At 50.1% G+C, this 13809-nt stretch overlaps 1 protein-coding gene across 2 annotated transcripts in view; it reads right to left on the bottom strand.

The window, feature by feature from the left end:
* Positions 1–8233, bottom strand: part of SPRYD7 (SPRY domain containing 7) — a 49532-nt gene extending 41299 nt beyond the window's left edge. The window contains exon 1 of one of the 2 annotated variants that reach the window (XM_063951969.1): positions 7994–8233. In XM_063951969.1, the coding sequence (XP_063808039.1) occupies positions 7994–8096 (103 nt within the window). In that variant the 5' untranslated portion in view covers positions 8097–8233. Of the gene's footprint in view, positions 1–7651; positions 7764–7993 lie in introns of those variants that run through there. The other variant, XM_063951970.1, reaches the window with a different exon arrangement.
* Between the last annotated feature and the right edge of the window lie 5576 nt (positions 8234–13809).

The raw sequence follows: 13809 nt of genomic DNA, 5'->3' as shown, positions 1-13809 counted from the left end.
TAGACTCACACCAGGAAACATACTTCCTCCAAATACGGTGATAATGTTTCGCCGTAACCTCCTTCCTAGCCTTAATGAGAGTTGGAATGACCTCCCTGGGAATACCCTTACGAGCTAAGATCTGGTGCTCAACCTCCATGCCGTCAAACGCAGCCGCGGTAAGTCTGGAAACACGCATGGACCCTGCAACAACAGATCCTCTCTTAGAGGAAGCGGCCAAGGATCTTCCACCAGTAAGTCCTGAAGATCCGGGTACCAGGCCCTTCTTGGCCAGTCTGGGACGACGATAATCGCCTGAACCCTTGCACGGCGAATGATCCCCAGTACCTTTGGAATGAGAGGAAGTGGAGGAAACACATACACCGACTGGAACACCACGGAGACACCAGGGCGTCCACTGCACTGGCTTAGGGGTCCATTGACCTGGAACAATACCTCGGGAGCTTCTTGTTGAGACGAGACGCCATCATGTCGATCAACGGAATTCCCAAGCGTTCTGTCACCTTTGCAAATACCTCTTGGTGAAGAGCCCACTCTCCCGGATGGAGATAGTGTCTGCTGAGGAAATCTGTTTCCCAGTTGTCCACCCCCAGTAGGAAGACCGCTGACAGTGCGCTCACGTGTTGTTCCGCCCAGCGAAGGATTTTTGTGGTCTCCGCCATTGCCGCTCTGCTCCTTGTTCCGCCTTGACGGTTTATATGTGCCACCACTGTGATGTTGTCTGACTGAACCAGGACAGGACGACCCTGAAGAAGGCTTCTTGCTTGTAGCAGGCCGTTGTAAATGGCTCTTAACTCGAGAATATTTATGTGGAGACAGGCTTCCTGGAGCGACCATTTTCCCTGGAAGTTTCTTCCTTGGGTGACTGCGCCCCAGCCTCGGAGACTTGCATCTGTTGTCAGAAGTACCCAATCCTGGATACCGAATCGGCGTCCCCCTAGGAGGTGATGACCTTGTAGCCACCACAGGAGAGAAATTTTGGCTCTGGGAGATAAACTTATCTTCCGGTGAATGTGCAGGCGAGACCCAAACCATTTGCTCAGCAAGTCCCACTGAAACACCCGGGCGTGAAACCTGCCAAATGGTATGGCTTCGTATGCCGCAACCATCTTCCCCAGAACCAGAGTACAATGATGGATCGACACACTCGTCGGTCTCAGAAGCTCCCTGACCATCGTCTGCAGTTCCAGAGCCTTTTCTTCTGGAAGAAATACCTTCTGTAAATCCGTGTCCAGAATCATGCCCAGAAAAGGAAGCCGAGTGGTCGGAATCAACTGGGATTTTGGCAAATTGAGCACCCAACCGTGCTGTCGCAGAACCGACAGTGACAACTCTACACTTCTCAGCAACCGTTCCTTGGACCTCGCCTTTATCAGGAGATCGTCCAAGTACGGGATAATTGAAACCCCTTGTTTGCGAAGAAGAACCATCGTTTCCGCCATGACTTTGGTGAAAATCCTCGGAGCCGTGGAAAGCCCAAACGGCAACGTCTGAAATTGGTAATGAGAATCCTGTATCGCAAACCTGAGAAAAGCCTGATGAGGAGGATATATCGGCACATGTAAGTAGGCATCCTTTATGTCGACTGACGCCATAAAATCCCCCCCCTCCAAGCTGGCAATCACCGCTCGAAGAGATTCCATCTTGAATACTTTCAAGTATGGATTGAGGGATTTTAGATTTAGAATTTGTCTGACCGATCCGTCCGGTTTCGGCACCACAAAGAGGCTCGAGTAGAACCCCTCCCCCCGCTGGGACGAGGGAACGGGAATAATGACCCTCTGTAGACACAATTTTTGAATTGCTGCTAGCACCACCTCTTTGTCCGGAAGAACTACTGGTAATGCCAAAATTAAGAACCGGTGAGGGGGCATCTCCTGAAACTCCAGTTTGTATCCTTGAGACACGATCTCTAACACCCAAGGATCCAGGTCTGATTGAATCCAGACCTGACTGAATATCCGAAGACGGCCCCCCACCGGTCCGGACTCCCCCAGGGAAGCCCCAGCGTCATGCGGTGGACTTGGTAGCAGCAGGGGAGGACTTTTGGTCCTGTGCGCCTGAGCCTGCAGGAGGTTTCCTTCCCCTTCCCTTTGAAGCGAGGAAGGACAAACCTTTTCCACGCCTGTATTTATTGTGACGAAAGGACTGCATTTGCTGATGTGGTGCCTTTTTCTGTTGTGTGGGCACATAAGGAAGAAAAGAGGACTTACCCGCAGTCGCGGTCGAGACCAGGTCCGCCAAGCCGTCCCCAAACATAGTGCTTCCATGGACCTCTTGGAGTCGGCATCAGCGTTCCATTGATGGATCCACAGGGCCCTCCTGGCAGATATCGACATGGCATTGGTTCTTGAACCCAAGAGACAGACATCCCCCGCTGCGTCCTTTAGGTAATCTGCAGCGTCCTTAATATAACCGAGAGTTAAAAGAACATTATCTTTATCAAGGGTATCCATATCACTAGCTAAATTCTCAGCCCATTTAGCAATAGCACTACTCACCCATACCGACGCCACAGCGGGTCTGAGCAAAGCCCCCGAATTAGCGAAAATGGACTTCAGACACGTCTCCAACTTGCGATCCGCCGGATCTTTGAGAGCTGCCGTGTCAGGAGACGGAAGTGCCACCTTCTTAGACAAACGGGATAGAGGTTTATCAAGTATTTGGAGATGTCTCCCGTTTTTCCCTGTCATCAGAGGGGAAAGGATACGCCATGTAAATCCTCTTGGGAATCTGCCATTTCTTATCCGGCGACTCCCAAGCCTTTTCACAAAGAGTATTCATTTCATGAGAGGGGGGAAACTTCACCTCAGGTTTTTTCTCCTTGAACAAGCAAATCCTTGTTTCCTGTACCGCAGGTTCATCAGAAATGTGTAAAACATCCTTTATAGCCACAATCATGTACTGAATACTCTTAACTAACCGTGGATGTAAAACTGCCTCAGTGAAATCGACCTCGGAATCAGAGTCCGTGTCGGTATCAGTATCTACCACTTGAGTAAATGGCCTCTTATGGGACCCGGATGAGGTCTGTACCTGAGACAAAGACTCTTCCTTTTTCCACACCTGCGTCTGTGACTCAGACTTATCTAACCTCTTTGATAAGGAAGCTACATTGGAATTTATCGTATTGAGCAGTGCTAGCAAATCAGGTGTCGGCTGCGTCGACAGTCCCAATTCTAGCCCCGCATCCACACCCCCAATAACCTCCTCTGGTGAATAACATTCAGCCTCAGACATGCCGACACGTAGTACCGACATACCCCAACACACAGAACGTCCCAGCTAGGTGACAGGCCCACAATGAAGCCCAGAGAGAGGACACAGAGGGAGTATGCCAGCTCACACCCCAGCGCCCATATATCGACACAAACGATATATGTACCCAGCGCTGCCTTTGTTAAAATCAAGCACCACACTGCGGCCCCCCTTTGGAAATGCCCCCCGTTACTTAGTAGAGAAGCGTGGAGGTCCCGGCAGCGTCTATCCCTCAGCCGCGTGTAGGGAGAAAATGGCGCCCATGAGCTGCGGGACAAAGCTCCGCCCCCTACCCGGCGGGCTTCGGCCCGCCAATTTCAAAATTGAAAGAAAATGCCGGCGGGGGTCTGTAAAGGGTGCCGAGGCACCTACAATCTCTTTATGCCGCCCTCAACTCCAGTAACATGCCGCCCAGGGCGCCCCCCCCAGCGCCCTGCACCCAGTGAAATACCGTTGGTGATGTGTGTGGGAGCACAGCGTTGCCGCTGTGCTGTACCTTTACTGAAGTCTTCTGCCGTCCTGAAGTCTTCTGTTCTTCTCATACTCACCCGACTTCTGACTTCTGGCTTCTGTGAGGGGGCGACGGCGTGGCTCCGGGAGCAAGCAGATAGGCGCACCAAGTGATCGAACCCTCTGGAGCTAATGGTGCCCAGTAGCCGAGAAGCAGAGCCCTTAAACTAAGAAGAAGTAGGTCTGCTTCTCTCCCCTCACTCCCACGCTGCAGGGAGCCTGTAGCCAGCAGGTCTCCCTGAAAATAAAAAACCTAACAAAAGTCTTTTTCTAGAGAAACTCAGTAGAGCTCCCCTAGTGTGCATCCAGTCACTCCTGGGCACAAAGTCTAACTGGGGTCTGGAGGAGGGGCATAGAGGGAGGAGCCCGTTCACACCCAGATTAAGTCTTTTTAGTGTGCCCAAGCTTGCCCAAGCTCCTGCGGATCCCGTCTATACCCCATGGTCCTTTTGGAGTCCCCAGCATCCTCTAGGACGTAAGAGAAATAGAAGGTACTGAATAGAACAGAGTATTAAAAGGCTTCAAGTTCAGTAGAATTTTAATAGTTTACACTAGCCCAAATATATAAGTTGTTATACCTTCCCAGGTCTCCCCTACCAGCAGTGCGGATTATAAGCATAAACTGTACATTACACTGCTGTTCATGTATAAGATGGACCCCTGGTCAGTGAAAGAAGAGGCCAGAAAAAGCATATGCCAAAACCAACTAGAAAAACCACAGAGGAAATAGAGCAGCATAGAGAAACATTAATCACCAGTGATATACAAGACTCAGAGGAGACCATGAGAAAGTGACCGACAGACATTGCATGTGATCACCTCCGAACCTGTATGGACAAAATCGCAGTATAGAGTAAACAGCGTACTGCCCTGTGTGACACCGCAGAGCTGGTCATTAAACCAGAAAGAAGTCCCAGTATAGTCAAATGGAGCAACTGTATATACGTAAAGTGAAGAAACTGCACACCAGGACAACACTGGATCAGTAGCAGCACTTATATTAGGGGAACCAGATGAATTCCTTCTCTCTCACTGCTACAAATCTGAACTCAAAGTAGAAGTACTTCCAATAGATCAAGCGTTTCCCTGAGTTTATACTGGACTGAGACTCCTTATGCTTAAAACACATGGGCATGGATGCCTCATTATCAGGATAGTCTAGAACAGCTGTTACAGTGGTAAGTACAGCTGCAAAGTGTTTCAATGCGATAGAGTGTATTGCAAATGTTTTATCTTTATAGTGCAGACCTGGTGTAGTTCATAGCATTAAGACAAGTCCTACAAAATTAGTATATTACATCTGTTCCTTTTGTTTTCAAACAGGGCCAGATGTAATGAAGTCCGAGTTGGCCGGATGTGCGGGTTCCCTGGCCGAACTCTTGACATTTCTTTTTTAAAAGCAGCAATCACGTACAAAGCAAAGCAATGCCTTGAAAATGACTGTGGCTTTAAAAAAAAACAAAAAAAACGCCCGACTTTGGCCGGGAACCCACACCTCCAGCCAACTCGGACTTCATTACATCCGGCCCAGAACCTGAGAATTTAGAAAATACTTAAGAGCCTTATGGCCGCGCCACCTAGAGGGACCCCTGCGTGGCGCAGGGTGCCAGTATACACACACATTTCATGTATAAGTGATAGCCTGAAAAAAACAAACCTGAACAATAACAAAACAAAGGCTAAAATGTCAGCAAAGGTGATTGCAAAATGTAATATTATCTGGTTTCTCTTTGCGAGCAGAGAGCTGAAATAAAAGGTGCAGTTAACACCTACAGATTCATTATTCATCACTGGGGCGAGCGGACAATTAATAATACAGTATATGGAGATAATTAAGGTAAGTCGCAAAGCTGATTGTTGATAATGCAATACAAATCACTGGTACATTAGCTACTAAGTGGTAAATATATAATATAAACCTGAGCATGTAAAACAGTTAAACTTGTTACATACCTGACAACAGTGTGACCCAGCAAAGCAATGTAACCATATATGATACTGCCGGACACACTGCACGATCCCATGTATGACGTATCAAAACATGCTGCATGTAACACCACAGCGTCGGCTGTGAAATCGTCCCACTGGACATACAGCATATCCAATGGGACGATATGACCACCCAATTCATCAAACAATGAATTGGGTGGATTTGAAGGTACACATTATACAATGGTCGCTGCGATCCATCACAGATTGCAACATCGTCCAATAGATGGGTGGTCTTCAGTATGTCGGCTGTCGGTATCCCGGCGCACAGTATACCGGCCCCGGAATCCCGACAGCCGGCATACCGACACTTATTCTCCATCGTGGGGGTCCACGGCCCCCCTGGAGGGAGAATAAAATAGCGTGGCGAGCGCAGCGAGCCCGCAAGGGGCTCATTTGCACTCGCCACACTGTCGGGCTCTCGGCGCCGGTATGCTGGTCGCCGGGAGCCGACCGTCGGCATACCATACCACACCCCAATAGATCGTATAGTGTGTTCCCAGCTTTGGCTACCATATTCAGTCTCTGAAAGTATACTAAAATAAAATACACCTGTTTATTATAAAACAAACAAAAAATAAAAAGCAATTACCATAACTGCCACATATATACAGATTTTGGGACTTTCCCAGGACTTACAGTATCACAGATAAGCAGCAGACACTAATAGGGTACAATTTTTATTTTATTTTTCCAAAGCCACTGCAGCACCATGTAAAGTGTCTAAAAGGGCATGTTTATTATTAATTGGGGGGTTTCCATGATCGACAACAATTCATATTGAATTTTTGAACAATGATTTACTGGAGCTATTTAATAATGCTTGGACAGCACTTAAGATGAGACAGTCTGTCAAGGTCAAGCACTTACCCCATTGTGAACCCTTTCAGCGAAAGAATTCCCTTTCTAGATGCTAACAACCAGAAAGGGATCTGAAGACCCCTCTCCAGCAATACTATGTAGACCACAGGCCAGCAATGGCCACAGCCAGCTCACAAACAAGTGGCCCATACACACGGTGAGATTTGGGCTATGCCCGATTCTCACTATGCGACAGGGGCTAGGTCAGCACATAGTCAGTATCGCGAGCACACTTATTATGTGCTTGCGATACTGACTATGTGCGATTTTGGCTAAGTGTCAATCTTGACTCTCTTTTCTATAGATAGTCAAAATTGACTTGCCTGCACAGTCTATCTATTCTTGTGATGCCCACCGCGCATCGGCATCGAATTGGGATCGCAAGGTGACTTTCACCTTGCGATCTGCACTAACTTTTCTTACGATTTTGACTATATAGTCAAAATCATAAGAAAAAAATCTCACCGTGTGTACACACCATAAGATAAGCTTTTTTGATGCCTGATAAATGGAGCCAGACCACAGTCGCCAATGCATTATTTGCCAAACGCAGTAGATTTGCCTACTTTCAGGCTTTTCTGCACAATTTGAGAAACTTTAGGTACAGGCCTTAATCTTTTACCATTATTCCCTGTCTGTGTATATCTACCCCCCCAGTGGTTCTCAAACTCGGTCCTCAGGACCCCACACGGTTCACGTTTTCCATGTCACCCAGCAGCTGCACTGTTTATCACCAACTGTCACATTTTACAAATCTACAGGTGACCTGCAAAACATGAACTGTGTGGGTGGGGTCCTGAGGGCCGAGTTTGAGAACCTGTGAATTAGACTGTAAGCTCCTCAGAGCAAGGGTGTCTTCTGCTACTACATACTAATGTTTACATTTACTGTTACCCCTATTATATACTAGTAGACCAGATCCAGCATTTACAGGGTCCAGAGGTCTCTAGTGTCCCCACTTACCCTAACCCCAGAGGAGACATCTTTCGGCTCCTGGCCTATTGTACATACAGTATTTATATACATGCCACACCTTTAAAACCCCCTGTGAAAGAGCCAGGGCACGGAAGCAGATGGGGGATCCAGGACACAGAGAAGAAGACAGGGCTGCAGTCTGTAATGTGACTCATGCATCATTTACAGAGCAGGGGTGGTGTGACAGTTACTGGAGGCTGGAACCACACAATACACGGGCACTGGGGCTCAGGAGAGCCCAACGACAGTAGGGCAGCAGGAGCATATAACTATGGCTACACTGGTCAGGAGCAGGGTGATACAGGAAGTGGCACAGGGAGTGTATGCAGAGAAGGGGGTGTAGGGATATTTATAGGGCTGGACGCCCATTACATGTAATAACACAGTCCCCATGACTCACCCATGTGCTGCGTATCCAGCTGGACTGCCGGCATCTCCTTCAGCGGGATGTGTCCGGAGCCGCCGTCCCCGCACCACCTGAAGCAGCACAGCAGGCACGACATAACGATAGCAGCAGTGAGATACTGGCCAGCACTACACACTGCGTGTAACTGGCGGCTGCTGCCTGACACTACTGGCGCTGCTGTGTGTACAGAACGGCGCCCAGGACTGTAGAAACCACAGTGACACCTGGCGGCTTGGAGGAGCACATCCGCAGCGCAGTTTGGCCTGCTACTTACATCATCGCATGGGGGAACGTGTCACTGAGAATCCAATATAATATTATTAATTATTATTATTATTATTATTACTAGCCGGATTGTAATAATAAATTGAAATATTAAACACACAGTATAAATAACATTGCAGACCGCTGAATACCTGTGCTTCACTATGGGATGAGGACAGGGACGGATTGGGAGATAAAAGTGGCCCTGGAAAAAATTCTAGAAGTGGCCTTGTGGGCGGCATCAAATCAACTGTAGGCGGGACCAATACAAAAGTAGGCGGGATTACTGCTTCAAAATATAATGTAGGCGGAGTTACACCAACAAAAGGCAGATCATGTTAGTGTTCACTCTAGGATTTTTAGGGCAGGGTGCTGATCACAGGGAGGGCACATTTTTCATTCGGAAGGGCACTTTTTTAAGTTAGAAGGGCAAAATTACGTACAGTACATACTATAATGCTTGGTGCTCCCATTCCCACAGGACAAAGTATGGACAGTGCGCGCCGAAGGCGCGCGTCAAAAATTTAGGGGCGTTGTTTCATGTGGAAGGGGCGTGGCCACATAACAGTGGCAATTCACATTACACCACACAGTAGTGCACCTAATACACAATGCACCAGGTAGAAACTCCTATACACACTGCGACAAGTAGAGCACGTTATACATATTGCGCCAGATAGAGCATGTTATACACATTGCGCCAGGTAGAGAGCACTGAGACACACTGCACCAGGTAGAGAGCACTGAGGCACACTGCACCAGGTAGAGAGCACAGAGACACATTGCACCAGGTAGAGCACTGAGACACACTGCACCAGGTAGAGAGCACTGAGGCACACTGCACCAGGTAGAGAGCACTGAGACACACTGCACCAGGTAGAGAGCACTGAGGCACATTGCACCAGGTAGAGAGCACTGAGGCACATTGCACCAGGTAGAGAGCACTGAGGCACATTGCACCAGGTAGAGAGCACTGAGGCACACTGCACCAGGTAGAGAGCACTGAGACACACTGCACCAGGTAGAGAGCACTGAGACACACTGCAGCAGGTAGAAAGCACTGAGACACATTGCACCAGCTAGAGAGCACTGAGACACACTGCACCAGGTAGAGAGCACTGAGGCACATTGCACCAGGTAGAGAGTACTGCGACACATTGCACCAGGTAGAGAGTACTGCGACACATTGCACCAGGTAGAGAGCACAGAGACACATTGCACCAGGTAGAGAGCACAGAGACACATTGCACCAGGTAGAGAGCACTAAGACACATTGCACCAGGTAGAGAGCACTGAGACACACTGCACCAGGTAGAGAGCACTGAGACACACTGCACCAGGTAGAGAGCACTGAGACACATTGCACCAGGGAGAAAGCACTGAGACACATTGCACCAGGGAGAGAGCACTGAGGCACATTGCACCAGGTAGAGAGCACTGAGGCACATTGCACCAGGTAGAGAGCACTGAGACACACTGCACCAGGTAGAGAGCACTGAGACACACTGCACCAGGTAGAGAGCACTGAGGCACATTGCACCAGGTAGAGAGCACTGAGGCACATTGCACCAGGTAGAGAGCACTGAGGCACATTGCACCAGGTAGAGAGCACTGAGGCACACTGCACCAGGTAGAGAGCACTGAGACACACTGCACCAGGTAGAGAGCACTGAGACACACTGCAGCAGGTAGAAAGCACTGAGACACATTGCACCAGGTAGAGAGCACTGAGACACACTGCACCAGGTAGAGAGCACTGAGGCACATTGCACCAGGTAGAGAGTACTGCGACACATTGCACCAGGTAATGAGTACTGCGACACATTGCACCAGGTAGAGAGCACAGAGACACATTGCACCAGGTAGAGAGCACTAAGACACATTGCACCAGGTAGAGAGCACTGAGACACACTGCACCAGGTAGAGAGCACTGAGACACACTGCACCAGGTAGAGAGCACTGAGACACATTGCACCAGGGAGAAAGCACTGAGACACATTGCACCAGGGAGAGAGCACTGAGGCACACTGCACCAGGTAGAGAGCACTGAGGCACACTGCACCAGGTAGAGAGCACTGAGGCACATTGCACCAGGTAGAGAGCACTGAGGCACATTGCACCAGGTAGAGAGCACTGAGGCACATTGCACCAGGTAGAGAGCACTGAGGCACACTGCACCAGGTAGAGAGCACTGAGACACACTGCACCAGGTAGAGAGCACTGAGACACACTGCAGCAGGTAGAAAGCACTGAGACACATTGCACCAGGTAGAAAGCACTGAGACACATTGCACCAGGTAGAGAGCACTGAGGCACACTGCACCAAAAAAATAAAAAAGCGAGAAACCTGGTCCAATGCACTAAAGGGGATCCATGTTTACACATGGATCCCCTTTCCCTGAATGCCGGGACCCCACTGTGACTCCTGTCACTAGAGGACCTGGCAGCAAATCAGGGAGCGTTACGTCATAGCACTCTCCTGATTGGCTGAGCGCTCCTGGCCTGTCAATCAGACGGAGCGGTCCTCCATTATAGTCAATGGTGGGAAAATTGCGGTCTGCGGATAATCGGGAGGTTAATTGAGGTCACTCTTGTGGGTGACATCAATTAACTTTGCGGTTAGCCGCAGACATCTAAACCCCCAGACACAAAAGTACACCTCACACCCCCATACATAAAATTACACCTCACACCCCCAGACACAAAATTACACCTGACACCTATAAAATTACACCTCACACCCCAAGACACAAAATTACACCTCACACCCATAAAATTATACCTCACACCCATAAATTTACACCTCACACCCCCAGAAACAAAATTACACCTGACACCTATAAAATTACACCTCACACCCCAAGACACAAAATTACACCTCACACCCATAAAATGATACCTCACACCCATAAATTTACACCTCACACCCCCAGAAACAAAATTACACCTCACACCCCAGACATAAAATTACACCTCACCCCAGACATAAAATTACACCCGACACCTATAAAATTACACCCGACACCCATAAAACTACACCTCACACCCCCAGACATAAAATTACACCCGACACCCATAAAACTACACCTCACACCCCCAGACATAAAATTACACCCAACACTCATAAAACTACACCTCACACCCCAAGACACAAAATTACACCTCACACCCCAAGACACAAAATTACACCTCACACCCCAGGACACTAAATTACACCTCACACCCCAAGATACTAAATTACACCTCACACCCCAAGACACTAAATACCCGACACCTATAAAATTACACCCGACACCCCAAGACATAAAATTACACCTCACTCCCCAAGACACAAAATTACATCTCAAACCCATAAAATTACACCTCACACCCATAGACATAAAATTATACCTCACATCCCCAGACATAAAATAATACCTCACATCCCCAGACATAAAATTACACCCGACACCTATAAAATTACACCCGACACCCCAAGACACAAAATTACACCTCACTCCCCAAGACACAAAATTACACCTTGCACCCATAAAATGACATCTCACACCCCCAAACATAAAATTACACCTCACTCCTCCCAAGCACAAAATTACACCTCACCCCCTACACAAAATTACACCTCACCCCCCCTACACAAAATTACACCTTACCTCCCAAACACAAAATTACACCTCGCCCATAAAATTACACCTCACACCTCCAGAGCACTGTACACGAGTCATACCACCTCACCTCTCCTACTGTAGAATGTGTGCACCCACAGCGGCCGCACCTTCTCTTCCTGCAAGGTCCGCACTGATTACGTCTGTGGCGCTTGGCGCGCGGACCTCCTTTTCAGGTCAGCCGGTTGGGGGCGGGGGCGCTGACTAGAAAACGGCCGCAATGAAGCAAGTGACATAGAGGGGGGGCGGGGCCGGTTCTGTGGCCGCAGCAAGGCATAAGCAGAGTATGTGGAGGGGCGCGTGGCCGGCTCTCCTGATAGCGGCCGCTGCAGCAAGGCATAAGCAGATGACATGGGGGGGGGGTGTGCCCGGCTCCCCTGATAGCGGCCATTGGCCGAAGCAGCTAGGTGACTGATGACTAGGTGACTGGTGACGTGCCGTGCGGGGGAAGGGGGGGGGGGGGCGTGGCCGCACACAGGCATAAGCTGTTGAGGGGAAGGGCGGGGGCAGCATGAGATGGTGATTTGCGGGGCCGGCTCTCCTGACAGCGGCCGCAGATTGTATTACATCATGCAGGTATTGTGCCTGCCTGGTAATGCAGAGGGGGGCGGGGCCGCGTAGGACAGGTGGCCCCACGGCCCAATCGGCCCCCCGGGGAAACTCCCGGTGACTTCTATGGCCAATCCGGCCCTGGATGAGGATGGTAAATTATACCCCTTTTCCACTACAGTTAAAACACGGGTAAATGCGCGGGGGCGCGCTTTACCCGTGTTTTTCCCTAGTGGAAACGGCTTCCCCGGCAAATTCCCGGATCAAGTGATTCGGGAATCCTACCCGGGTATCTTGCCGGGTTGAACACGTGTTCAACCTGGTAAGCTGTGTAGTGTGAACGGGAGCCGTGTCGAGGCGACACGGCTCCCGTTCACAGTGAATGGAAGGGCGGCGCTGGGAGATCAAGTGATCTCCCAGTGCCGCCCCTGCCGCGTCAGCAGCAGCGTCACCAACCCGGCAATATGCCGGGTTGGTGAGCGCTTTGGGAAAGGGGGCTGTAGCACGAGTCGTAGCCGTGTCAGGCTCCCGGCTGCGACCCGTGCTACAGATGGAAAAGGGGTTTTAGAATGTTAGTTGTTCGTTAATTTACGTTGGTTGGAGATCTAGTATATAGGCATATCTTGCTTCCCTGATGCACTTTGTGTAGTGGCCGGACCCCTTTTTGGTCCCCCAGGCAGTGCCGGATTAACAATGGGGCGGGTGGAGCTGCAGCTCCAGGCCTTCCATGAAAATAGGCCCAGAGGATCCCCTGCAGTGCAGTGTTGACAGGAGAAAATGTTTTTCCTGTCATCACTGTGACCACCAGCCCAGCACATTATCCTCCTGGCTGCCGCAAGCATTCAGGGCCGGTTCTAGCCCTTTTTGTGCCCCAGGCAGGAAATAGGGGCGTGGCTTCATACAGGGGGCGTGGTCAGTTATGCCCCCTGTGCAGAAGAGTAGTGCCGCTGAAATGCTGTGCGGTGCGCGATAACGTCATCGCGCACCGCACAGTAAAGGTCCTCTCCACGAAGGGAAGTTCCCTTCACAGCGGGATATGGCAGGCAGCGGCAGCGGGACACAGCGGGCAGCGGGGGGCACAGCAGTAGCAGATCTTGCCATGGTGCGGCGCGGCGCGGTGCGGCGCCCTCCGGAAGTCCTGCTTGCCCGTGGCAAGATCCGCTACTGCAAGCATTGTACACACATACCCCCAGTTCCTGGCCGCCGATCACTGGAGCTGACCTAAACTCCGCCCCTGGCCATGCTAAGCTCTGCCTCTGCCCCCAGCCAGCCTAGGATTTGCTAGGTTTCCCGGCTGTGCTAGGCCCCGAACCCTGTCCGCAATAAGCCCCGCCC

Source organism: Pseudophryne corroboree, chromosome 2 (assembly GCF_028390025.1).
Source record: "Pseudophryne corroboree isolate aPseCor3 chromosome 2, aPseCor3.hap2, whole genome shotgun sequence".
NCBI classification, from domain to species: domain Eukaryota; kingdom Metazoa; phylum Chordata; class Amphibia; order Anura; family Myobatrachidae; genus Pseudophryne; species Pseudophryne corroboree.
The sequence above is the reverse complement of the archived record's forward strand: the minus strand, read 5'-3'. Positions and strand labels throughout refer to the sequence as shown.